The following is a 27,440-nucleotide window of genomic DNA, read 5'->3' as shown; positions in this document are numbered from 1 at the left end:
GGCCCCGGCGGAAATTCGATTCGACCTCCTGCAGGACCCTCTATAAACACTAGCTCCCCTGATACCCACCCCGTAGGTATTAAGCAGCGCCCGTGGCTCGTTCATCGGCATCGTTGTCGTTGTCGTTGTCGGTGATTGTATCATAAATCGTATTCAAAAATGTTCTAATTTCCGCATATGGGAGTATCTGCCACCAATTTGTCGTAGTTTCAATTTCCTCCTGCATGCCAGTGGTCGAGGGACGCCGCTGGGAACCCGGACGTCGCTTACCCTTGCCTTTGCCTTTGCCCTTGGTTCTTACAGGACGACGCGTGCTGATTTCCAGTGATTGTGTTTCCAATTCCTTCACTGGCTTCTGCTTGTCAATCGATGAGCTTGTACTTGGATGTGTCGGAGCTGGAGCAGTGTGAAAAGTTGAAGCTGGAACAAGAGTGACTGCTGGGCTTGCCGTCATCTTTGTATCAATTTCATTAGGTGTTTTTGTTTTTGTTCTTGTTACTGTTCCTTTTTTTGTTTGCTTTCGCTTGGGCTTCAGTTGAGTGCGCTTAGCAGCGGTCTCGTTCCTCCCGGAATGATGGACCAGCTCGGAGACCAGATGACCCATTGTGTCCTTGTCATCGGCATTCTCCGCTGTCAGCTGGCTGACAATCTCCTGCATTCCTGTCGATACCATATCGATAATTGTCTGGCTCGCCGGCTCGGCTAGTGTTTTCTTCACACTGGCCAGGGATTCCCTTGCAGGAGCTGTCAAATCTACCGAGGCTTCCGTTGTCGTCGAGCTGGAGGCAGTTTGTTCTTCATTGGTTCTGTTGGACTCTACTGGCCCATTGTGTTGATTCACCTGTTCCCCTTCCTCCTCTTCCTCTATGGGCAGCTGTGGCAGTGCCAGTTCCACTTTCAATGGGTGCACCTCCTGCTCCAGGCCCATAACTTGTTCTCGGACTGGTTTACGTTCATGGCTGGACGACAGGGTATTCAATTGCACAATTTTCTTGGCCCCTATATTCTGCACTTGGAACTCGCTCGAATATAAATTTTCATGTGCGTGCGCTTTGCTGAGACTTGAATTCATTTGCAACGGCGTTAATTGCATGTTTACGATCTGGGATTCTATTGTTTTGTTCGCTTGTTTGTGCTGCTCCTCCATTCCATTCGACCTGGACTGCGAATAAACTTCTGCAGCATCATCGAGATTTCTATAGTGGGACTTCTGGACGGCGGATCGACGACTGTGCTGGGACAGTTGCTCCAGCAGTTGACCCATGGGCGGAGCCGGACCCGATCGAGACTGATGGCCTGCCAGGTTCATCCTGGGCTTGTTGTACGCATAGAGATCCACATTAAAAACCCCATGGGCTGGGGCCCGTCGCCAGTGTTTGGCAGGAGTTCCTGGAAAGGAATGGGATTGAAAGTCTTTCCCTGCAACTCAATGGGAACGCAAGGGGAAGGAAGGCTTACCTCTGACCCTGAGGGCCAGTAACTGGATTAGCAGCAGCAGCAGTGACAGTCTCATGCTTGCAAATACATATTTTAGGCGTTGGCTCTATCCACGACTAAACCGATTTCAGACCTCTCAACCAATTTTATGGCCATTCCATTTGGGTCACTCCCCACCTAATTTGCATTGACGATTCATGATCAACAATGTTCTAGGAATGTGAAAACACAGTGCGCCCAGGTCCGGTGAACATGGTCTGGCAGTATTGGAGATAGTCGATATTACGGACAGCCCCCTGTCTCTGAGAACTGGTTTCCCCAACTCGATTCGATTCCGAGCAACGGCACTTTTGGAAGCTGCCAACACAATGCCGTGCCATAAAATATGATGTGTTGCCACCTATGAAGCAGAGCCTTGGCCAATCAGTCCGTTTTTGTTGTGATGTTGTGCCAAAAGCAGCGAAAGTTGAAAGTTTTGCTTAGCATCACAATGGTCGGCTAATGGAAAGTAATTACCATCAAATTCCTACGAGCTGAAAACAAAAACGAGCTTCGTTTTCGAAAATTGTGCGTCAAACAGTTCTGATTTGGATGCGGTGTGTTTTAAAACTACGTATTTGACCTATTGAGCTCCTGTACCAGAGCATATAAAATTCATCTTTGTCTATACATATTGACTATCATTGTTATTGTACAGTATTGGGTCCAAGTGAGACGGATACATTCCGCCGGAGAAGACTGACAATTTAATTCAAATAACCATTTGGGGAAATTGTTTATCTTTGAGAGCATGTCAGAGACAGTTGAGTAAGAGTCGAAAGTCAGCAAGCAGGCAACAAGCAAACAATCCTGGCCAAGAGAGAACAGAACGACTGACAGCTTTCACTCGGAGCACTTAAGATAACTTCGTGGGAAGCCAGGCGCATGTGATGGAGCAGGGGCCCCGGGCCAGGGCCAGAGTGAGAGTGAGAGCTGACGATGTCGTCCAGTGGCAGATTTATGAAAACTGTTGGCATTTAGTTCTTCGAACCGTAAACACGGAGCGAAGACAAGCCACAAGGCAACAGGGCATCGAAATTTTCATTCGAGCAATGCAGGCGGCGTCACTAACGGAACAGAATCTCCAAAGAGGGCTCGCAGAAAGGACTTCAAGCCGTAGACAATGGCAACACCAGTGGAAGTGGCAGCGGCATGCAAGCCAATTCAGAAGACAGAAAACAGAACAAAGAGACGATGGGCTCGTGCATCCATGGAAACATGGATGAAGGCATGAAGGCAACTATCATTTGTTACCTTTTATAAAAGAAATTTGTATGGAACCGAAACGAATGGAATTCAATATGTATATGGATTACAACAATACCTCATTATTTGATTGACCTGATGCTATAATGTATAAGCCATTTTTGGGATTAAAAAGCATAGGATTATTAAATTCTCTGCAAGACTAACGTTGACGTGTCCGTCGTCTGGTGGCTGATGAGTACATAAGCCGATTGCGGTGCTGAAGGGGAGCTGCCAGAGTCGAAGGTGCAAATAAAAAATGGTATGGCCGAGCAGGCACAGATGCCAATGAAATAAAACCGAGGGAGAGGAAGAATGAGAGATGGATGGGCGAAGAGTGAATGAGAGCAGTCCAGCAAACTGTCGACAACGTCTTAATTAAGCAGCAGAAACAGCAACAACAATTAACCATAGCTGATTGCTATTGTTGCATGCCTCCGAATGCAAGCAGCTCTGAAGAGAGAGCAAGACAATCGGACTGCCAGGAACATCCACTGAAAAGAGAGAGAGAGGAAGAAAGAAGTGTTGAAAAGTTAAGTTCCGGTTGAGCTGCTTCCACTTGTGGTTGGCAGGGAGCAGGGGAATTTCCCATGATTAATTCAATTGCAACGGCAGCTCATGGCTCAGGAAAATTGCAGAAAACTTTAAAAACTTTTCCAATGATTGCTCCTGGATGCTTGTTTGTTTGACTGTTGTTCAGCCAGTCGTCGTTGTTGCTGTTTTTGCTGCTCTTCTTGTGCAAATACACACAATTTGCTTTGTCATTAGACGAACACTTTAAGCACTCGATTGCACTCTCTATCACCCCCTCTCGCACTCCCTTTCTCTCTCTTTGTTTTCTCTGGCAACTGCTTTGGCTGCTCATTTTCAGCTGGCGATTTCATTGTCCTGCTTCTATTTGACCATTTCATTTGTTGCACCAGCCAGAACCCAATATGGCTACAAAAAGATGGCCGAAAAAAAATGCAGAAGACAGACAGATAAAGCAAGTGAGATAGAAGTACTGTGGCGGGGGCGGGGCACCATTCACAGCGTTTTGCACATTTTGGTTTAATTTGAATCTTTCTATGCAAATGCCGTGCAACGGGCCAAACACAATCCGTACAAAAAAGTCCCCCATACTATGTTTTCCGTTAAATATTTCTATTTTATTTTGCATCCCATTTTTTATCCGTTTTTCGTCTGCGCAAAATTGTTATTCCTATTTTCTTTTTTCTTTGTGTACTTTTGCACATTTACCAGCTCTCGCGGTTCACTGCGCTGTTGTTTATTTGATATTTGTACGAGTATTCCTAGTTTGGACATATGTACATATGCTGTCCATTGGAAAACTATGGAAAATGATAACATTAATGCTTTTCTGTATTTTGTGCATACAATTTATGCAGTAATATATCTCGGAGCAAAAGATTATTCTCAGTGTATTTGGCTGTGCATGAAATTACTATAAGAATATTCTGTGTATGATTATACTCTTATGTTTAGAAACAGAATGTGCCTGCTCATTTATTCTTGCCATTTGCCTTTTCAATTGCCTCAGAGAGAATCGTAGAATCTTAGAACGTGGTCCTTGCTGTAGCTGAGTGCCATTGAGTGGAAAATGCCTGTCCAGTATTTGCGTTTTAGAAAACATTCAAACATTAACTAAATCAATAAGCTTGGAAGTCTCCTCTCAGGAGACCCGACTGTGAGAGAGAGCCACCACAAGTTAACCGTAGCCAAACAGTGTGGCCAAGCCTCTCCCGAACACCACCTGGAAATACCTGATTTTGATGACTCTGTGTGACGGGGGATTCTACAATGGCGAAAAAACAGTTTAAAATTATAGAAAACTTCAAATTTGACTTGATACAGTTCTCTTTTCAATTTTCTATTCAAGATTTAGGGGTATACTGCATATTTGAAATATGAGGATGGCATCTAGTTACTCAACCTGGTCTTCAACCTAATTTTTGTCGTGCAATGTACAAAATCTCTGCCGCACAGTTTTGAAGAAGCCCGTTGATATTTATTAATGGTATAATCTTTTTTAGCTTGGCTACAATTTTTAATTCAGGACACTCGCAGTTCTTTTTTATAGAAAGATAATATCTTTCACTCATGTGTGACTGCTAATGTGCCACTCGTTTTGCTCTGATTATTTTCCTTTACCGTTTCCGCAGTCTAATGTGAACAAAAAGCTATAGTACGAGAGAATTAAATGAAATGAAATCGAATCGAATCAGTCTGGCTAATTGTTATGCAAGGGGCCAAAATGAGGCCATAAAAATCGGGAATGCCAATAAACTTTCCCTCTCCTTTGGTTGTTCGCAGGGGATGGCAGAATGGTTGATTTGCTCGCCTCGCCTTTGCATGCCGCAGTCAAACGACACTTTGATTTAGTGCAACAACAAAAATAACAATGTCGAGTACACAAAGCTGTGGCAAAAATGGCCGAAATGGCAGTGACACAGCAGCGAGTGCCAGGCATAATAAAATAAAACAAAAGCTAATGGCCAAACAGAGCGAAACCGATATGCAGGCGGCAATTTTATGGCTGGCATAAAAGTCCCATTCCCACAGCCACAGCCACATCCTCCTCCTATCAATATCTCACTCTGTATCTCTTGCCCCCATCTATATCTGGGGCGGATGCGGATGCCATCTGAATGTCAATGTGCAGCCTGCCTCAAGGCGGCATATAGTGCGTGTGCGAGGAAGAATTTATCTCCCTGCCACAGCTCTTCATACATAGTTGCGACAGCGGGACTTGTTGCTACAACAGATCCGCAACTTGTGCCACCTAATGCCGCATCAATATGCAAAGCCGAACAAGTTTCGGGCACAAGTAGCGTAGCACAGTCAAAGCGCCCTGCTAAGCCGCTTAAAACACAAAGAACACGAAAAACACGAAAAAAAACTTTAAGTTCATTTAACTTTTGCAATCAGTAGGAAGGCAGAGCCAGCCATCCACAGGCAGAAGACGAGACAAGGCCATGGGGATGTCAGGGCAATTTATGATTTATTAACAAGAGGCGAAACTCAATTTTTGCCCCGAGACCAGATTTATCCCTATCTGTTAAGTCAGCTAAAAGGATTTCTTAAACTTGAATGCTTCTAATTATTGAGAATTATCTCCAAAGGTGCGCATTTCGATTGGCGATTTGACTACGAAAATAAAAGCTTTCTCCGAGTTCCCCCAGAAACTATTTCATTATGATTTATAACTCTGAGGAAGATGTGGAGGCGTCTCTTCCCCATACTGACACTCCCACAGCCCATCTCTCACCGGACAGGACTGGCCATCAACAATTATCTGAGCAAGTGAGCGTGTAATGGGCCCAGGACCATTTTTTTTTTCCTTTTTCTCGTGCTATTTCTCTCGGCTGCTTGCAGTTGTTGTCTCGCCTTCGTGTCCTGTCCTGTACTGTCCTTTCCTGTATTGAAGCTGACCAGATGATTTATGATTGGTTGGCTTGACTGGGCAGGAACAGGAACAGGAGCAAAGAGTTCAATTTCAATAAATGCCCTCTTTTTTCTGGGAATTAAATTTTAATAGTCTCGTCTCGGAGCTAAATAACGCCGGACAGAGGGAGTTATTTATGAAGTGACGCTCTAAATTTATTTAAAACACTAGCAATAAATTCCAACAGATTTCCCTATGATATATTTATGCAACTTAATGCTAATGCGAATTTATTGGCCAATGCGGGAGCAATGCTGCCTTAAAGGAAAGTCCAGATTTCACAGAGAAAAGCAGGAAGAGAAAGAGAGAGTGCGCTGGAGAGAGTGGGCAAATTTGTCCCCAATCAATCATAATTTGTATCTGTCAGCACAAGCAGCGACCGCGGCCATTGAGTGATGAAGTTGTCGCCATGGCTCACACACACTCGCGCGCAACACACAGATACTCGCAGTGAGAGAAAAGCCAACTAAAGTCAACCACAAATCCCTGCACAGTGAGGCAAGTGTCAAAATATCAGACAATAGTTAATTATATTATTAATCCACTATTTTTACATGACTGTGAACCATTGTGTCTTGGATGCTGGCCATTGTCATGACCGGCTTGCATTCGGAATAATACTGGGGCCACACTTATACGCATATGCATCCATTCACCTGTATGCATATATGTATGGATATGCGTCCTTGTATGTGTATGTATGAGTGGATGTGTAAGTGCACCTTTGATATATCGCGAATTTGGATTTTCTTTGACAAAAGCCCGAAAATTCAAACAAAAGAAAGGAAAAGAATATAAAACAGAGAAAAGTTTGATGCGCTCCGAATTTGACAAATGTCTGACAAATCCTGTCAGCATCTAGCAGGCCTAATGAAAGCCAATTGCTGCTTAGCCATCTTCCAAGATATCAGCACAAACAAAACAAAGCGGAATCTCGGTCCCAGGTCCCAGCTCCGAGCTCCCTGAATTCCGGCCAACTGTCACTGAGACTGGGGCGGAGTTGCGCGACGGAAAATCTACGGCACGTAATTCCGCTCATCTGCGGTGCCGCCCCGATTCTGTTTCAATTTGGACTTTGCTTTATGCCTTTCTCCCATAATTCTCTCCCAATGTACACATATTTATTATTATTTTTTCACACACGTGTGCGCAAAAAGTTCCCGTTAATAACGATTAAATGCGCCTGGCTACTGAGGGGCCTTTTTTGTATTCCCAGTAGGTAGACGGCCAACACATTAGACTTGACTTCAGATGGTCCTTCGTGGTGCCACGAGTGTGTGCACTGGCCAGCATAAGCCCGAATGTCATTCGAAGTGAAAGTTTGTCCAGCCTCAAAAAGTGTGCTACAAAAATCTGTTCGCTCCTGCCTGGGCCTCTGCTACCTGGCGCAGAGTGTGGCTTTTGGTTTAGGACCAGCTCTCCGAAAACTGGGGCAAACTTTCACTCTTGCCATAGGCTGACATTTAAAATGCCTCTCAGCTGTGATTTGTGTCAAACTGTCGATACTGGCCAGCTCGCCGTCAAGTAAATCAAAGTCATCATCCTTCTCCGGCACACTTGGTACTCCCCTCTTTGGCGCTGCTATTGCTCCCTGCCTGACATCCGTCATTTTTCATTTTTGCCAGGAGCCAGTAGCCAGAAGAGAGCCGTAGATGGGCGAGGAAGCGGATACCCAAAGCGAACGTGATTATTGATTGGTTCTCACCTAAATTCATGCTCTCGCCTCGCATCCAGTCGCACCATTTATCTAACTCCGAGTATAGCCAAAAGTCAAGAGCTTGTTAGTGTGTGGCCAAAGCAGAGGAGGAAAAAAGGGACGCTGGATGTGAGGTTGTGTGGTTGGCCAGAGCGGTAGATAGATACTCGTAGATAGCCAGCGGTGCACAGATCGATGGGGGAAAAAGTAGCCATGCAGTGCAAAAGTTTGACGTTTATGTGACATTTGAAATCAATTTGCACAACAATTGAATTTTCCCATTGTCGATATCTATGTTTAATAGTTATTGCTTGATCGATGTTGTCGTTACGATGGTTGAAGTTGTTGCTATTTTATACATTTGCTGTCGCTGCTGATAGGCAATTGTTCCGCTTACATGTCAATTAGCAGTTTAGTGCGTGCAACATTGTCATCGTGGGTATTTGTGTGCATCTATTTATCTGAATGTTGCTTATTTAATTGGCTGCCGCAAAGTGGGGATAACAACCACAGAGAGGGCCCCAAATCAAACAGACATCATCCGAATATTCGCCAACTTTATGCATTTCTAAACATCCAAATTGATAACCCAAAAAATATGATTTAATCCCTTGCACAAAATGATTTCCACTCGATATTCATCCTAAGCAATTAATAAATATCTAAATGCGAAAGAATTTTAAAATTGGACGTGGACATGGCATTTAAACTCGTTGATTGAATGATTGTGGCAGGATGGCAGGAAGGAAGGCAGAATTAGGAATCTATTCACTCACTTTATGGATTCCTAGCCATTTTAAAGAATACTCGTAGTTCCAGTTAGCTTCTGTTGGTCACATTACGATTGCCAACTGCAGTATTTGGCCCAGGCCTGGTCCTGGGGCTGGCTTTGGTTGTGGCTTTGGCCAGGGCAAACATCAACAAGGCACATACGGTAATTTGCCAAGTGAGTAGATGGGAAGGACTCTGCTACTGCGGTTGCAGCTGTTACCCCTGCAACTGGCCAGATTTATGCCGTCTAGCCGCATTCTGACGTAGAAAGTCTGTCTGGGAAGCAGGGGAATGGTAAATGGGAAATGGACATCGGACAGGACAGTGTCGAACAGTTGTTAATTACGCATTTTCCAGCTTAGACCAATGTTTCAGCTCCAGGTCCAGATTTTGGAGCAGGTAATTCCCTGATAAGGAAATGCCTTGAGGCTGTAAGGGTTCAAGCCGCATGTCTCCTGTATTAGCAGGCGTTCGCTTTGGCTTTTAATGAAAGCTGCCCCAAGTCCTTATTTCCTGGATTCAAGTAGCTCTGGCTCTGGCTGGGGCAAGGGAAGTTTTGCTTCTGCGGCTTAGGCATGTTGAACCCCAAATGAAATGCCGGAAGTAATATTTTTCATATCAGCATATGTTGTGGTCCAACAGGAGCAGATAAACACCACCATATGCGCATATATGTGGGTGAATAGAGCCATTCTTTGTGGTACTCTTCGCTGGCACAAGCCAAGTGGCTGCTAACTTGGCTCAGTGTTTGCTATTGCTGTTGCTGTTGGTGCTGATGCTGATGCCGGAAGTGTCTGGGCCGGCCCCGTTTGCTTACTGGTCCCGCGTTCTCCGCCCTCTTGGCCAAAACAGGGCCCGGAATGTGCATACGGAGATGCAGGGCCACAAAGATATGGCTTATAATATATATGTGTTTAATATTTAGTGGCAGCTGCTGCGAAGTTTGGGGCGCACACTGCGTATGAGTGTTGCTCAATTGCCTGTGGTTCAGGCAGGATGAAATTACACTCGGAACAATGCCTCTGTGTGTGGGCATAGCGCGGTAAGCTATGTATTCTTTTAGTCTCGCGAAATTTGATGGGGAAGTGGAAAAATAGTGATGCCATTTTAATTATTCCTCAATTTCTTGAGTATTTTCTTTCAGTGTAAAGCGCAGGACAACCGCTTTTGCTATTATTTATGCCCAACGGAAAAAGGAAGTTGCCTTCGTATGCATTAGATTTAAGAAGTTTCCCGCTGGCGAAGTTTTCCATGCATGCCACACATACCGCATGTTGCACATGCACTTAAAAGGCCCACTATTAACCGCGACCGCTGCTCCTGGCCACGTTTAGAGAACTATTTATTAGCAACACAATTAATTAAATCAATCCCCCCCTTGGTGGCTGTATGGCTCTGCCTGAAAGGACTATTGATTTCTGCCCACTTAGCAGAGGGATAATGGATGAGGATAGGTGGATGTAATGGCCTAAGCCACAACAAGCTCCACCTGTAACTGGCCAAAAAAAATAAATAAAAATAAACACAAAATGCGCACGAAAACTCTGTAGATTTTGTGGCATTTTCATAATTTATTATGCTGCCAGCTTGTCGGGCACATATCACCATAAATAATATCTATCCCGCACAGGCACATGCTCGTACATACTCGTAGATATGGACACATATGTATGTATGTATATACTGTATAGTGGAACCCTTTTTTATGTGGTTTGGTTGTTGGATGCTTAATCTACATAATTTTTGGCCCCTTTCACAAGCGGTTTGATTTACGCACTGTGTACAGTCATTAAAAAGAGACGGCCGGCAAATAAAAAACAATTTTTAAGTTGCCCTTTCCTCCAGGCTTTGACCCCTGAACTTGTTTATTTATTTGAGGTGTATAGAAGGGGACTGAGGCTGGGGGCAGCGTAAAGGTCGGCTGGGATGAATAATATACGAGCCCCACCCTATATACACACAAGCGTATGTGTGTATGTGTAGGCAGCGGCAAGCGATTAGAGTTTTGGCCGTAGTTTACTGCCCCTCCTCTCATCCACAGTTGATGATGGGAGTTTTTTTCTGGTTACGTTTCAGGCTGTGTTTTTGGGGGAAACATTTACATAAGTGCCATGCACAGGGCAGGACAGCCTAGACATCATCCTGAGCCCGGCGATTATCCCTTTTTAATAGACTCATAAAACGGTTATTAACTTTGTTGCACACACACACACACACACATTCCGAGAGCCACAAAAAAGACCACGGTTACACAGAGTACAATGTTTATTTCATTAAAGTCCTTTCTGGACACTGTCCCCTCAATTTATTATATGTTTTTTCTTTGCATAGATCCCTGGCGGTTTTTTGGAAGTTGGCATTAATAAACGAGTAAAAAGTGGCATTGGCAAGATTGGCAGAAGAGGGGAACACGATGGGCAGATCGAAGGCTGCAGCGGAGAGGTGCACTCCAGTGCAGAGCTATGCCTCCGTTGTGGGTTTCAGTTAGAGAAAACATGTTGCATAGCGATCTACTCTAAAGAAAGGTTCGATAAATTCTCCCCCACCGTCTGTTTGCCCAGAAATATTTTGCTAGTTATTTCTGATTTTACAAACTGGCCAAATGCAATTTCACTATTATGCCATTTCTCTGACCCTCGGTTATCTTTCCCTTTTTCCCCTATCCCTCCCCCCTATCCCTTTTTCACTCTCTTCCCGTTTCTCCTCCTACCACTCCCTGTCTGTGAGTTTAAAATCCACACAATAGTAGCAAAACAAGATAAATGAAATTCTGATGCAAATTTGATTCGTTTGTAAATGTTCGACGTTGCACTGCTGCTCCACAGGAGAGGTGGCAGGGATGGGGATGTGGCAGATCCAAACTTCTCTCTCGGTCTCTCTCTCCCTCTCCCCTTCTATCTCTATCTCCCTCTATCTGTTTCTTGCAACTGTTGCAACTGCTGCTCCTGCTGATGCTGTTGCTGAAGCAGTGAATTGGAGAGAGCACGGGGGGATAGCAGCAACATGTTGCCGCGTTTCTTGCATCCCACAAGTTAACCCACCCCCCCTCAGTTGACATTTTTATGCGCGCATGATTAATTATGCAATTTTGCAGTCGCTGGTTCTGCTTGTCCCCCTACTAGCTTTGGGGTTTATGCCTGGAGCTATTTTGTGCTCCACTGGGGCCTCTCCAGCGCATCCATCAGCATCATCAGACATCGCCATCGCCCTGGGCTAGAGGAAACTATCCCACTGAGATGAGATCGATGGTATTGATACAACAGTCATGCATGCAATTAGCGGCAGTCGAAGGAACAGTCGGGGAACATTTTAAGGCGGAGTTAGGAACGGAATCAGGGCGAGTCATGCAAAGCCCCAGGCCTGCGTAATAAGTGGGGAAACGTGAGTGGAGCCCAAGACTCGGGACTAGAAATTTGCACGCAACCAAGGGAGCAAAAAGAATGGTATGGTACCGCCAAATGGAGTTTCCTGTTTGCATGCCATTTCCACATCCCCCCCCTTCCACCACTCTGCCATCTCCTGCGGACCCAGTCGCAGTCAGAATCGCAGTGATAGTCGCAGACTGTCGGAATCAGCAGGCAAATAGAGCCAGAAATATCGGGGCGCTAATGCTGAACGGCCAATTTGAGGCACGTTTCAGTTATTAACGGGTCTGTGAGTCGGACTGGAGCTGGCACTGGCTCTGGCCTGGGCTTGGGACTGCCACTGCGACTGGAGGTGAAACGGGCTGCTTGTAAAGTGCATGCCACGACCCATTTGGACACTGGCCATGCCGTGCTAACGTGACCAATATGCTTGTCATTGCCATAATAATCAGCTTTTGTCAGCACAGTGGTGGTGCTTCTGTATCAGTCTCCCCCTTTTGGTTATTTGCCTCGTAGCACATGAAGGGGAATGGGGAATGGGTCATGAGGCATGGACTATCATTGTGTGGACATGTTGCTTGTCACGGCTTTGTCCTCGCTCGCATGCAAATATTTACTGATCCAATCGCTGGAGATGACACAAAACTTAGGAACTGTTTGCCACACCACTTTGCACCGATTGAGTTCCGGGAAGGCGAGGGGTCTCGTCTCGCTTAGATAGGGTGGACTCAATTAGGATAGCAGCTATCATAATTAACATCTCCTAAAAGGTTTTCCCACGCAAATCCTATCAACTTCAGTTCATTTCATGCATCAAAAGATCTTTGTGTTGTTTCCACGCAACCGAATTTAATAGGGAATATTTGGACCATCAGTATTTTGATGTAAAGTCACTTTGCAATTGGTGTGTACTTTGTCCTCCAACTATTGATAAAGGCTCTGACTAAGCACATGATCATTGGGCATAAGGTAGGTACGGTCTTCAACGAGGAAATGACAGTCGGTAGCGTAGAATTGCACAGCTTAACCTTAGTTGCTCGGTTATTTCAATTGAAAATTGAGATACTATTTATTAGCAGACCATTTAATATCGAGGAGGAACGGAACGTTGTGAGCTGAGGCAAAAGCACCTTCAGAAAACATATATTGTATGGGGCCGGAAACGATTCCTTCTGGGTGTTGTACCCATCCGATTTCCCCACAAATCAAAAATACCCTATACTCTTTGAGTACCGGGTATAAAAATAGTTTTTAATTGTTTTTTACAGAAATTTGCATCTATTTTCTATGTGACTATGTTTTCGGTTAATTACGTTACGTATACGCCATGGCGGACGCTTGAACAATCAAAGGCTGGGAAAAGTTGAGTTTGATTTTTTACAGCTGTTGAAAAGCCATTGCCAGACAATAATTAGATTTTATAATTTACGTTATTTGATTGCCAGATGCGATTGTTTTACGGCTGAGCCAAGTTTCTGTTCGTTTTTTGTTGGCCAACAAATGGATCAGAGCGAAGGATGGCGGTTGGAGGCTGGCTTAATGAAGTTGTCTCGCTGTAATTAGAAGTAATAATAATTTCCTAGCCTGGGCGAGTCATTATGAATTTGGATTGCGGCCAAGGAAATGCCATTAATCAAATTAGCGAGCGCATAACTTTTTATGATTATTCTGCGTGATAAGCGCAACTTACAGGGACTCTACTCTCTACCAGTATTCCGATGGAAAAACTTGCCCGAGAAAAGCCGCGAGAGAAGCGAGTATGAGCGACGACAGCGCGACAGCGACAGCGTCCTGGCCATTTGCTTCTTGCTTATTGTTTAATTCTATTTATTTTTTAATAAACAATTTTCATAATGAAATGTCTGCCTAAGGGAGCGAACAAGCGAAAGGGAGAGGATAACCAGAGAGGAACAGAGCGACAAAGTGACAGGGCGAAAGAGGGGTAGACAAGCCAGAGCCGCAAAATTAATTACGATAAACCATCCAAAGGGAACAGTCGTGCGTCGGAGGGGACGAGTGGAGGGAGTCACCGAGTCTTGTAATGAGTCCACATCAAGTTAATAGTAATTGAAAAATTGTATAATAATGAAATGCAGCTGTTGTTTAGGTAGGAGGGAGGGCTCTCCTTTCCCCTCCTCCTACCAACCGACTTGGCTTTACTCACAGGGTACTGTGAGTACTCAGCCTTTGCTTAATTAAGCCAAATTATCGCTCTATTGTTGGGCTTACAATGCATCCCTTCCTCTCTGTCTGTGCCGTGTGGCACTTGAATCTTTGCCATTTGAAAGTGCCAATTAAATTTCATGCCACCTGCCACATGGGTAGATCCACTGGATTCAGACCGGCCCCTCTTTGACTTCAGATGCTGCCGGAAATTGTCTATAGATCAGTGCTGACCAAAATAATGACTAAAATATATTGAGCATTTCAAATGCAACGGAAAACACCCACCTGAATTCAGATTTTTGAATATGCAGTAGGCGTAAGATGATGATGGAAAATCAGCAGAGGAAATACCAGAAACCACCAAAGCCCCTCAGAATCCGACAGTGTAGTATGGGTGTCTCCGCATCATACTTACACAAAGAAGCATTCGCATGGGAATTCTCACACAAAGGCAGCCAAGTGATGAGCATCATCCAAAGATGATTTAGCTGAATCAACAGACTGGGTATCAGAAACCCGGTAAGAAGGATCCGTATGCAGATCATCCTCTTTTAAGAAATATCCACTTACTATTTATCAAATCTAAAGAAAACAATGGTAGTGCAGTTGGGAGAAGCCTGCTTTCTCAGATAAATGGACACATGGCACAATTTAATAACAGCCAGATGCTCATCTCCGAGTAGAGCCAACTTTGGAAGCTGTTGGTTGGTCGTTAGCTAACTTGTTTATTTTGACATTTCATGTGGAATTGAACGGAATTTTGACCTAATTTGGCAGAGGCGGAATCCAGCAGCAGCAGCAGCACCCCAAATAGCCAAGTCGAATTTAGCTGCAACTGCAAATGAAACTGCACTTTGCACTGATTATGGACAAACAGAATTTTGTTGGCTTCTGTTGGGGGCTTTTGATGCTGCTGGTGCTGCTGGTGCTCCTGTTGCAGTGTCTGCATTTAATGTGCCTTGTAAGTGAAATTAACAGCAAAACTGCATTCGGCCTTTACCATTGCCATTTTCCATTTGCCAATTTAGACATAAATAGCTAACAAGACAGCCCCAAAACTGTCACCAATATCTTAAAGTCATTTAAGCCGTATGTTGGCCAGGGATTAGGATAGGAGTGGCATTGGCAGAAGGAAGGATATGCAAATTGGGACAGACAGACTTCTGCCTCCTTGTAAGTTTCAATCAAAATGCAAATATTGATGCAGTTGACATATGACGTTGTGCGGGACAGCAGGCGGAGCGGAACGGAGCGGAGCCCCGACTCCGGCTCAAATCAGTGCCCGAGCAGTCGAAACATGCCCCAGCAGCATGCAGATTTATGATAACATCGGCAACATGGGGGTGCTAGGGGGCCAGGGCTGAGAGGGCCTAAGCCTGGGCAGGAAAAGCCATCCAGAATGCAATAACAAAGGATAAAATAATAAGATTTACTCATGACTTGCTCTTGACTCTGCCAGCAGATGGGGGTGATGCCGAAAAGTGGGGCTCTGCACTGGAGATGTGTGTGTGGGCACCCAACAATGTTTTATTTAAACATAAACACAAACAAAATCCCAGCAACAACAGCAAAAGCCTGATGCTAAGGCCACCTTTTGATACCCTTTCAATGTGAATTTCTTTGATTTACTTAAAAGATTATCTTAGTAAATTTTTGTAATTTAATTTAATTTTTATATACTCGTATGTATTTGTGTATATCTGATGTGCCCCTTACAACTGAAGTTGAAATCCTGAGCTAGAAAGAAATTGTAACAAGTTTCTGGCTACAGATATCACACTACTCTCTGAAAGGGTAGTTTGCGAACATCATGAACATCAGGAACTATGACAGGCAGGATACCAACAGATTGAATAATGGCAACGGCAGTGCCCTGGATCTGGATCGGGACAGGTGCTGTAGCACGATGGCGGGAGGGGCTGAAGGGAAAGTGCTGCAGGCTGGTAGATAAATTAAAAACAAAAAAATACCAAGAAGGAGGGGAAAACTCATCGTATTAAATTAGAGAGAGAGCAGCAGACGCAGCACCAGAAGCAGAAGCAGTAAACCCGACAACAATAACGGCTGTCAAGGTGACTCTTTGTTATTATTTTTCAATTTCTTGGTGTTCTTTTTCAGACTTGATATCATTTTTTAAGTACCTTATGTTGCGTCGCATCCCTGTGTGTGTGTGTATTACTAAACAATATTTGATTAAGTTTTCCATTTTGTGTGCATAAAAAAAAAAAAAAAAAAATAATACTAAAAACAGCAATGGAATATCTCGAGTGGCAGTATAGACAGAATACAGGGATTTTTGGCATATGAGAAGAGCCGTTACGCCCCTTTTCAATTCGAAACAATCAACAAGAACACTCTATTTAAATACTGCAATTCAAAGAATTCTAAGTTTTAATCAAAAATTATTGCATTATTTAAATAGAAACCAAGGTACTATTAAAAAAGCGGAGATTATCATATCAAAATAGAATCCAAAAAACGGCAACGAGAATCTCCGCTTAGAAATTAAGTTGATTTCTCTTTAGTTAATAGAACGGGTGTAATTATAATTAGCAAGAATTATAAACACCTCAACCTTTTCTTGGAGTTTGACCCAATTTACCTTTGACTTGTAGATGAAGTTATAGCCGAACTCCATTTTGCACCAAGCACGGAGGCAAAGTAAAAACATTTCCCTGTGCTCTTGATTTTATTTGATAGTCTTTGAAAGGCAATTCATCAATTTGACTGGCATCTGCACATAAATCAACCCAAACAAACGCATAAAAATCAACCGAAATGGGAAAAACTCTTCAAAGCCATTTATAGTTGTATTTACAGATGTGTGCGCGATGCAACGGACGAAATAAACCGAATATATAATACATATATATATATATATATCTATACATATATATTGAAGGGGAAGGGAACGGATGGGAAGAGGAGGATGGATGGATGGCTGGATGGATGCATGTAGATTGCCACTTAACAGCAAAATAAAGTTGAGCACAAATTTTTAATTGAATGGCTGCGCATTGAAAAACTTTGAGTTGCCACTAAAATTGATTACACTCACCCGTCCGCAACCACAAGCACAGCCAGCCATACGCACACAGAGAGCGACCGATACTCGAAAAGTTTTGAGATACAGAGACTACACGCAGATTGTGATATTGAGGAAATTATCGAAGCAGAAATCGGCACTCGTGTCAAATGCATAACGTTGAGCTCAATACCAATCTGCAAACCCAAACCAACCCAAACCCAAACCCAATCCTAGGCCTGGCCTGGTACTCAACTGAACTGAACTGAGGCTGGGGCCTGTCGTTTTGGCAGAATGTTGCAATTTATTCTAATCGCTTGTCGGAGAAAAAAGGGACTGAGGCCGGGTGTGGCTGGCAGGAGTGGCAGGAGGCCCAGCGATGCGTGTAACGATGCTGCATATGAAGTCAACGGTAAACCAAGCCGAGACCAGGCCAAAAAGGTTACCAATTGAGCGGCGCCAATCAATCTAGTGCCGCTGCCGTTGCTGCTACGGAAAAGTGTGTCAAAAGCTTCCCCCTCTAAGTCAGAGAAAGAGCAAGAGCGTTAAACTCCATGCTGGATGGAGGCACGGACGAACAGAGGGACAGAGGAGCAGACCGACCAACTGACGGCTTGTTGTGTCGCTTATGGCACTTAATTGACGCCAATCGCATTGACTTGCACTCTCTACCTTGTCCCCTTCCTGATGGCAAGAAAAATCACAGCTCGTTAGTGTTGTGAACATACATTTCAGGATACAGATGGATGGCTGGATGGATGGTTCGATGGGGGACAAGGCCCAGGTACGGCGAAACTTCCATTGATGCCAAATTGCCAGGTATTCAGTTAGCAGATTATTGAAAGCCTATGCCAGAACCTGCTTCATGGCACAATAAGAGAAAAGTGTACACTTTTTAAAGGGATTTCAACAAACTCCCCTCGACATATACCATTCATCAGTTATACCAGGAGTTTTCGCAGTCTAAGCCATGCAAAATGGGTCCGATGTTGCTTCGGAAACCGCATTCGTTTATCCACCAAACCAACAACAAGCCAAAAGGAGCTACAGAGACAGACAACTACAAACATGACAGCCAACACAAGAACAACTCCGTCTTTACATACATTTCCAAACCTCTTCCATTTAAAATCACGTTCTTCTCGCTGCACTGAACGAAAATTCTCATAACAAAAAGGTCATTTCGGTGTTCGCCAAGCTGGGGATAGCCAGATATAGATTCTCTCCAATCGAAGACGGGCTTTTTTGTCCAATCACACTTAAGACATGATTTCTTCTTTGGTTAGAGAAGATTTTCTGTAATTCATTGGTACATATTTTTTGGCAGTGATGGTTTGCTAATGATTATTTGACGCCATTTTTGATTGACGTGCATCGGCTGCTGGTGCTCTCTGCCTCTCTTATTGTGTAAATTGTATTATGCTACACACATACACCCCTCTTTCCATGACGCTTGGTTCGGTTAATGGGCCGCTCAGGACCGCAAGAACCACAAGGCACTTATCAATTTTTGCGCCTTAACAAAATGGCACTCAAGCGTGTAGTCGTGTACGCACTTCCGTTGATATCAGAGACATATGTATTGGGTATGCTTGTGTGTGTGTGTGTGTGGGTGTGGGTGAGTGCGTGTATTAATATTCCGTTAAATTGACATTTACATGATGAAGACGATGATGACGCCGATGCTGATGACGTGTGTGTTCGGCTGCTCTAAATGCTTGTCTGACTTTTCCCCCTGGAAAATTATTCAAGATCTATGTAATTTATCTTCATCAGAGCATTGAATACTTGAGAAAATCAAAGACAAAAACTCTGCTCAAGTGCTTAATGTAGTTTTGATTGGGAGGCAAAATATTGCACAAATAGATTTCCTAATTATCGGGCATTTCTCTGTTCGTTTTTGTGAATATTTTGCTGACCACAAATCCTGAAAAACAATGACAACAAGCCAGTAAGCCTTTCATTGGCATCCGAAAAATGTATCTCGCATCAGTTTTGACTGTCACCACTGTCCGAAATTTTATTTTAAATCCTAAATATTGATCTTCGAGAATAACCATTTGGGGATTGATTTTCATTCATCCCTCAATAATCCGTTCCTACAACAGAATAGTTTAAGTGGGGTGCACTTTTTTGTTCTGTCTGAGACAGACTTGTGCTCGTAATGCCCCCAGCAATTTGCTTACATTCAACTCAGCCATGTCCAAAACGGCCTACACTTGCTTTCCACTACAACAAGCTCTCTTTCGTGTCCATATCCGAGGCGTGTGTGTGTGTGTGTATGTGTGTGTGTGTGTGTGTGTGTGCGTGTGCCTCATGTTGTTGGATAAACTATGTAGAGTCCTTGAAAAACATGCAGGCCATAGAGGCGGAATGCCAGCGGCTGCAGAAACAACAACGAGCGCAACAAATAACTGAAATAAAAAGGAAAAGTTAACAGTTGACATAGTTTAGAGTTGCCTGGTCAGACGGGTAGGACGGTGGTTTGGGTTTTCGTGGGGCAGAGTGGGAGTGGCAGGTGCAGGGGCAGGGGCAGGGAGAAAGCACTCGGCTTGGGTTCAACAGCCACAAGCGTAAGCCGTTGAATGCGACATGGAATGAATGTCTTAATCAGAGTGTGGTGCTTTCTCGCTCATCCTTTCCGTGGGATCCGTGGGCGTTGGGCGTTGCACTGGGTAAAAGGGAAATTGGTGCCAAACTAAATGAATTTAATTGCCGCAGGATATGAAAGTAATTATTTTGCAGTGCATAGACACAACACAGCCAGTGGAGAGTTGCAGAGTGGAGTGGTAGGGTGCGGGGGGCTGGCAGTGTGGCAGAGAGGCTCAGGCTAAAAACGCAATGAGGCCAAAGGCGAACCTACTTCTGTCCCATTCGCATGTGTGTTTTGGCATCGATGCACTTGCACTTAACAGCAAAGGGGCGTACCAAACGCCCACGTTCATGCCCCATATGCACCACTGTACCACTGCAAATTGCCCCGCGGTTATTTCGAGTTGTTCTTTAATTTATTCTCTTTTATGCCTGCGCGTTCGTTGTCCTTGCCACTGCATGTGTGTTAGTGTGCTAGTGTGCTAGTGTGTCTCTGTATCAGTATCTACATCCACAGTGTGGAGAGCAGCACCAGCACAAGCACCGAAGAGGCAGGCTCTACAAAAGGCAGCGATGTGTTACAGTTCCAATTGTCGTTGTCTCTCAATACTTCCAGTTGTGTGTGAATGTGTGTGTATGCTTCCTCTCCTCCCCATGTGTGCGTGCGTGGGAGGTGGAAGTGTAATGCTGCTTGTTTACAAGCCGTGTTTGGGCCGTGTTCTCTGATGCCTAGATCAACGTTTCTTTCTGCTCATTGTTGCATTGTTAGTGGCAGGACCTTGTAACACTTTCGATCAAACCCTCGCATACTCACGCAAAACAGCCTATGGGCACACACACTTGCTAGCAAAATGCGAGCGATTCTGCCATTCAATTTCAAGTACAATTATAATGGCTGTTGCTTCTGTTTCAGTTGGATTAAATGGCGCTCTCTAGTAGGTACACATGTTAGAAAATATTACAGAAGTCATATGTACGGAACAGATAGCTGATGATATCAATCATCTCTTGAATCAGATCTTGGAGGGCACCTATAATACGCATTTTTTCCAACACTTTCAATAATTTGCGAAAATATATAGTTTATCCAGCAAGCAGACAATTGTCATTTTTAAATGGACAACGAAATGACTTATCTGCTCATGATGGTATCATCAAAAATTTAAGCCATGTCAAGCAGCATTAGAAACAGCAGAAACGAAAAATGAAAAATTTGTATTTTTTGGTTATTTAAGTACCAGAAGAAATGGGATGTCTATATCCTAAATCAAAGAATCAATGAAATCGTGAGAAATCTGTGCGCACCGAAGTGTTCCCAATAAAATATTTTTCCTTCTCTATTATAACGATATTCAGATATTTTATTTGAATGTTTGGCTTATGGTATCGTCTCGCTACTGTTCCTGGTCAAACTGTGGCGTCCGCACATAGACGGGAGCCGGGTGGGTCAGGCCGTAGTTACGGACTACCTTAGGGTAGTTGGAGGCGTATTCCTGCTGCGGGTAGCTGGCTGGCTGGTACGCAGAGGAGCCCTCTTGGCTGGCCCGAGAGCGCTTGCGATAGCTGTGCGTAAATGCCCTGGGATGATAGTAGTAGCCGTTGTAGGCATCGATCAGGCGGCTCACGTCCTCTGGCGCTTCGATCGAACGATCGAACGAACGATGCTTGTGGTTTGGTGGTGGTGGGGGTGGTGGAAAGGGGTAAGGGGGATAGTATCCGGGCGAGGGGTATCCATAAGGTGGGGGATAATATGGGTATCCCCCAGGGTACGGCGGTGGTGTGTGTGGCCTTCCAGAACCGCCAGTGCTTGGCTTCCGAGTGGTGTCGGTGCCGTTCACAATTATAATGCAATTGACACTGGTTACATCCTCATCTTCGCTGTCACTACTACTGTCACTGCCGTGCCCACTTCCGTGCCCACTACCTTGTCCACTTCCGTGCCCACTTCCGTGACCACTTCCGTGTCCACTTCCGTGCCCACTTCCGTGCCCACTTCCTCCACTGGAGCCGCCCGAAGATGAGCCAGAATCACTGTTCGGTTCGTACGCCACACTGATCGAGCGACTGTTTTCTTCATCGTCGTACGCGTTATTGGTGGAGATGACGCACAGGGGACGGCCTTTGTTGGTGGTCACCTCCTTGGATCCGGAGCTGAAGAACGCCGGAATGATATTGCCAACCGTAAAGCCGCCCTTGACGCCAGCAGCCAAACCCTTGATGCCAGCAATCGAGCTGCTGAGCAGCCGGCCCTCGGGGACCACCTCCTTGCCCTGGGTAAGGCGGAGCAACTCGTTGTACTCGGAGCGCGTCACCTGATGGAGGCGCACCAGCTGTGGACGACTCCTACCTGCCAACAGAAATTTTCGTTCAAGGAAACCTGTACTTTAAGTCAAAAGCCCTCTTTCTAGGGATACTCACCAGCCTGTGCTGCTGCGAGGCAGAGCACGACCACTGCCAGAACCGGAAAGATCTTCATTGCGATCTCGAATAAGCTGGCCTAGCTCTGCTCCCTCGCTTATATATTTTAAAAGTTGATGGCTTTCATTATGCCATTGTCATTCAAATCACACGTGCATCAGAACTGAGGCTCATCTACAGTTAAGGCAACGCCCTAATCGATTGCGGATCTGCATAATTTATGCGTTGACCCAATTCTCCCAGAACATGGCCATAACCATACTCGTTTTGTTTATTGCCTCTTGGAGCATTTGAACAAAACATGAATCGTTTCACTCATCAGGTTGATGGTACGATAATGTTCTTGTTTATAACTTTCCCAACCCAGTTATAGTTATAGTCGATTGTTCAATTAGTGAAAAAACCAATCTGTTGCTGGGAGATTCTTTCAGTAGGTTTCAATCCCAGCAGTCCCAGAACAATTATCAAAACCAATTGAATAACTTTTCCGTTTAAATGTAAACAATTTTATTTAAAAATAGTTAATTAACATACATTTTCTTATAATAGATCATAGACTTTTTATCATAGCCGTATTCGTTGTCATCTTCCACTTCATAGGAGTCCTCGTCTTCGTCCTGATCATCCTCGGCCTCCGCTTTCTCCACCTCATTTATGGCTTGGGGCTGCTCGAAGTAGGAGTAGGGAGCATAGGGATTGGGCGAGGGCTGTCCATAGTACGGCTGAGGGTAGTAAGGACTTCCGATCGGTGACTGCCCACCGAATGGTTGTTGTAGACCAAAGGGTTGCTGCGGGCCAAAGGGTAGCTGTGGGGGATAAGGAGACTGCGCATAGGGAGCATATGTCTGCGGACCATAAGACTGAGGGCTGTAGGGGCTGTATGGGTAACCACCATAAGGTGAATAGGCTCCGTATTGCGGTGGTGGTGGTAATGGATAACCAGCCCCATATTGGCGGGGCACTTCGGATTGATCTTCGGACCTGTCAGGCGTGTATTCACTGCTAATTTTCTGTTTCTTCGACGTGGACCTGGATTTCGGGGGTGCTTCGGTAGTTATATCCAACTCCATTTGTTCCTCCACTTTCTCAATGTGCTCCACTGGAAGAGCAACCGCCGATTGTGGCTCTGTCTCTGACCAATTCTGGTGGGGATCTTGAGTCGGCAGCTCAAAGTCAGTTTCCTTCTTGAGCACTACAATGCAGTCGATAGCCGACTCCTCCTCTTCCTCGGCATCGGTGGCTGAAATGGCCTTGCCAGAGCTGCGGGCCTCCTCTCTGGGAGCGTCCTCCCTCGTTCTGATCACGCACAGGGGCTGGCCATCGAAACCGACCCTGGACGCCTCGTCGGCCTTGCTCAGCGTGGTGAGCCCCACGATACGGAGCAGAGAGTTCCAGCCGGAGCTGAGGCTGTCACTGACCGTGGCAAAGCCTCCGTTGATTAGTCTCCCCTCGGAAATGACATTATTTCCTTGGGTCAGCTGGAGAACTCTTTTATACTGCTCCTCGTTGATGCTGTAGACACGAACCAACTTCTCCGGCTGGCTTCTCTTACTTTCTTCGTTCCGCGGAGATGGGGCTGTAAAATGAGAGGTTTATCCACCTGGCAGAATTTTCAGAGGAGAGCACACACCTGCCTCTAGACTGGCGAAAAGACCCAGCAACAGCAGCAGTGTTAAGCTTCGATCCATTGAAAGCTGCAACATGTTCTAAGATCTGGACCTAAGACGGACTAAAATGTGGTCACTCGTCTCTGGGTTTATTTATACATATGGCAAGAACGGTAAAAAAATGTCTCCCCTAATTTGGACTGGGCAAAAATTGCAATTAAATAAATTTTTGACAGACAGACATCAGCATCTTCAGAATCATGGAAACTGGCAACTGCTAGCCATCGCATTGATTTGAATAATTTAGTCAAATTTAAGACAAATTTAAACAAATTCGAGTCAATGAACGCGTTATTTCCCAATCTACGAGTAAGTAGATGAACCGGTTCGGTTATCTCGCTGTGAAACACTGAATGATTAAAGCCGTGTCATTAAAAACCCCATTAGGACAGGCAGACCCAGAAAAAGACAAGCTCTAAAATTTATTAAATTTTCTAAATCATAATTTTATTTCATCATTTCATTTCGTCTTTGTGTGGCTGTGTTAAACATTCCTATATGTAGATGAATGTGTAGATACACACACAAACACACATATACGGTATTTAAGGGTATATAGAGTACCTGGTTTATATGTAGATGAAGATATACTTATAGTTGCAATACATGTCGTATTTTGTCGCTATGGTTTCGTTATTGTTTGCACTCAGGGACAGACCTTAGCCTAAACATCTATGGGGACGCACCCTTGGGAGTGGCGTCCGTGTCTTTGGATAAGTTCCATGCCAGTTTTGATAATGCAAAATCCATTCATTCTATATACAATATGTTGTAACCGTATTTAATTTAGCTAACTCTGTCATCTCTTATATGAACTCTTTGATTCGTTTGTTCTCTGGATTCTCTGGTTATCTCTGGAGAATTAAGTTATGTGTGTGGTTTTTGACATTTTGGATTCTCTGATGTGCCGCTTACAGACTATTCGAGTCGTACTTGTATCTTTGTGGCTAAGAGTTAATTAAAATTACAGTTTTTGTCTAATAATCAATTTATTTACACTGCCCCTGACCGGACCATTCCCTTCGTTATCGTATTCGTATCAATTAACAATCGATAAGCACAATTATCCATTGCATTTATGTATCCTATATTATATTTATTTTTTAATGTTTCCAAAACTAATTATATACAATTAAACGAGTCTCTCCGACAATTGGGTCCATGATAAACAAGGCTTTGTTCATAATGTTGGAGTGCTGAACGAGTGGAATGAATGAAATGTTTCTCCACTCCACTAGCTTATCGGCTTACCGGCTATACATACTTACAATACATGCTCGTACTTATCCAGAGCTAATACCTAAAACTGATAAATGTGCAAAGCAACCGGGAGCGTTATTTGAAAACGAAATAATCGGATGAGTGCTGCTTTGAAGTACTCTTGAGTAACTACTCTGTTGAATGGCAATTATTTACAGCAGATTTCAATCGAATAGCTTCGTACAGTGTGGTCTACAGAGTTTTGTGTACGCGTCCAGTGTGGGTTTATTGGCAGTTCGATGTTCCATAGAAGGCGGGGAGGTTCAACGGAAGAGCTCCGCGGAGGGGTTGTGGTTGGGGTTCGGGTTCGTGTTCGAAGCATATTTATAGCTAGTAAGTCTTATTTCGTAATGAGAGTGTGTGTTGGAAAACTTAGCTATGGGTGTGCCAACGATGATCTGTTGGCAGTGATCGGTAGTGGGTAATCGATGATCTATAGTCGATAATTGTTGTCGATTTTCAAGTGCAAACGGTTACCCGCTGTGTGATACCGATTCTCTCAACATCGTCCGTCCGATATCAATTCACTACAATCAATGTAAGAACAAATCACATTTAGATGCTCGGAAATTATTTTTGAAAGAATTAACAGGCATCGATAATTGTATATCGGTAGCTGATTAACGGTACTCACAAAAAGACAAAAATAATCGGTTTTCAGAAATTTTAAATAGATTTTCCTCTAGTTAATGATGTGACATTTATATCGATACTTATTACTGTCAATCGGTATTGATTCTATAGTCGACTATGAATTATCGATCGTTGCTATCGATCACTGGCCAGTAAAATCATAACGAATCGCACAAAACTTTAATTTGTATTACATCGTCTCTTGTTTATTCTCTATAAACATTGAACTAGATTCTGATAATCCACGAAAAATGGTTAGGTTTTTCCAGTGCCAGATGAAGGGCTCAGGGTTTCCCAGCCTCTGGCTTCATTTCCCTCCCTTCCCTTGTCTTTCCATTCGCATGTTGCTATAACGTCGCATATCGGATAATACGTTTTCTTTTTAAACTACGTGCACTCATCATCTTAGACATTAATAAATACTTTTTCATGAGACAACGCAGACCTTACCGCGCCCGAAACAGAAATTAAATCACCTTGAATGTGGGCGTGGTGTTTGTATGTGTGTTTGCCTTTTTAGTGTTCTGCTGATTCCTGTTTTGCCTCACCGGCGTGTTGATTATTCCTTCATCTCATGCACTGAGCCGCCGCCGGGCGTGCTCGCAACATGTTGCTAGTTGGAGCAGCTGCCACTGCTGCCGTTGTCGATACTGCTGTTCTCGTGACTCCAGTTCCTCTTGTTTGCAACGTTGCATGCCGGGGGAAATTGAACACCGAACCCGTACTTGCCATCGCCGTTGTTGAGACATATCCACTCCCGGACTCGTACCAATGCTGCAGGCAGCAGGAAACAATGCTAAGCAGCATACAGCAGATGCCGCAATAAAAGCTGTTGCTGTTGCTGCTCGAGTTATGTTGCATAGCCGCCGGGTGTTCGCCTGCGCGAAAAACAAACAAAGAAAATTACACATGGGAACAGTTGAAAGGGAAAGCCTTTTTAGTTCATCGATTAATTGGTAATTCAATAAGCCAGACACAAAGAAGATTCCGCTTCCGGCCCGCTGATTACCACTGACAGAGCCACACACACATACACACACGATCTGCCCTTCTCTTAATATGTATGTATTTCTTTATCCTCCGAAAGAAGCCAAGGACTTCAGTTTGCATGCATGGAGTTCCTGTTTGCCCCAAAGAACAACATGGGGCTGCCCAAGTTGTTACAGTTTTCGATGAGCTCTTGAGCACACAAGTTGCTCCAATAAATCTGTCAGACCCCCACCCTCCCTCTTGCGCCATCATCGTCATCCCGCTCTGAGAGCATCACATGCTATTGGCCCCAGCACTTGCTACAAACTTTTCCGATGGCTAAAGCTGCAGCTAGAAATAATTTCCGTGCTGCTGCACAAATACAAACAGGCGGAAGAATCAGAAAGAATAATATGCATCAAGATGGCTCCAGAGCACCGATCCCTCTACATAACATACCCTTTCAAATGCTGTAGCATATATACATTCCCAGTATTCGCTTCGACATAATCTTCCGATTTGTATAAAATTCATGAAAATAGTTATATTTCAATAAACGATCTGCTCTTAGACTCTGACTCTGAAATGTACCGCTCTCCGGAGTGTAACTAGAAATTTTCTTGCTGACTTTGCTGCAATGCAATTACTGTAATGCTCCGACCCGTCTCATCCTGCAATTGGCATTACAAATAGCGAATGTTCCGGCATTGCC

At 44.3% G+C, this 27,440-nt stretch overlaps 4 protein-coding genes across 4 annotated transcripts in view; all 4 read right to left on the bottom strand.

Annotated features, from left to right (window-relative positions):
- Window positions 1-79: 79 nt before the first annotated feature.
- On the bottom strand, window positions 80-1,513 carry LOC6593259. Its single transcript, XM_026985032.1, has 3 exons — window positions 1,459-1,513; window positions 601-1,389; window positions 80-396 (listed from the first exon to the last, which is right to left on the bottom strand). Exons 1-3 carry the CDS (start codon window positions 1,511-1,513, stop codon window positions 80-82), a joined length of 1,161 nt encoding a protein of 386 aa, XP_026840833.1.
- A 19,662-nt stretch (window positions 1,514-21,175) lies between these two features.
- On the bottom strand, window positions 21,176-22,257 carry LOC6593260 (probable ATP-dependent RNA helicase ddx17). The gene is made up of 2 exons (XM_026985031.1): window positions 22,196-22,257; window positions 21,176-22,124 (listed from the first exon to the last, which is right to left on the bottom strand). Exons 1-2 carry the CDS (start codon window positions 22,255-22,257, stop codon window positions 21,176-21,178), a joined length of 1,011 nt encoding a protein of 336 aa, XP_026840832.1.
- A 463-nt stretch (window positions 22,258-22,720) lies between these two features.
- On the bottom strand, window positions 22,721-23,902 carry LOC6593261 (protein transport protein sec31). Its single transcript, XM_002017876.2, has 2 exons — window positions 23,830-23,902; window positions 22,721-23,775 (listed from the first exon to the last, which is right to left on the bottom strand). Exons 1-2 carry the CDS (start codon window positions 23,900-23,902, stop codon window positions 22,721-22,723), a joined length of 1,128 nt encoding a protein of 375 aa, XP_002017912.2.
- Window positions 23,903-25,722: 1,820 nt separating this feature from the next.
- The window catches only part of LOC6593262 (zwei Ig domain protein zig-8), a 46,304-nt gene continuing 44,586 nt past the window's right edge, over window positions 25,723-27,440 (bottom strand). The window contains exon 8 of the mRNA XM_026986682.1: window positions 25,723-26,637. Within this exon, the coding sequence (XP_026842483.1) occupies window positions 26,327-26,637 (311 nt within the window). The 3' untranslated portion in view covers window positions 25,723-26,326. The remainder of the gene's footprint in view (window positions 26,638-27,440) is intronic.

This window comes from Drosophila persimilis, unplaced genomic scaffold (genome assembly GCF_003286085.1).
Source record: "Drosophila persimilis strain 14011-0111.01,24,50 unplaced genomic scaffold, DperRS2 tig00000002-arrow-pilon, whole genome shotgun sequence".
NCBI classification, from domain to species: Eukaryota; Metazoa; Arthropoda; class Insecta; order Diptera; family Drosophilidae; genus Drosophila; species Drosophila persimilis.
This window is presented reverse-complemented; position numbering and strand designations above follow the sequence as displayed.

Bases quoted from the DNA above. Each gene is read 5' to 3' on its own strand.
- LOC6593260 (XM_026985031.1), bottom strand. From the start codon at position 22,257: ATGAAGATCTTTCCGGTTCTGGCAGTGGTCGTGCTCTGCCTCGCAGCA. The intron at 22,125-22,195 runs GTATCCCTAGAA...GTTGGCAGGTAG, and splicing joins GCAGCAGCACAGGCTGGTGA to GAGTCGTCCACAGCTGGTGC.
- LOC6593259 (XM_026985032.1), bottom strand. From the start codon at position 1,513: ATGAGACTGTCACTGCTGCTGCTGCTAATCCAGTTACTGGCCCTCAGG. The intron at 1,390-1,458 runs GTAAGCCTTCCT...ATTCCTTTCCAG, and splicing joins ACTGGCCCTCAGGGTCAGAG to GAACTCCTGCCAAACACTGG. The intron at 397-600 runs GTCATCTGGTCT...ACACTGCTCCAG, and splicing joins CGATGACAAGGACACAATGG to CTCCGACACATCCAAGTACA.
- LOC6593261 (XM_002017876.2), bottom strand. From the start codon at position 23,902: ATGTTGCAGCTTTCAATGGATCGAAGCTTAACACTGCTGCTGTTGCTG. The intron at 23,776-23,829 runs GTGTGTGCTCTC...CTCATTTTACAG, and splicing joins TTTCGCCAGTCTAGAGGCAG to CCCCATCTCCGCGGAACGAA.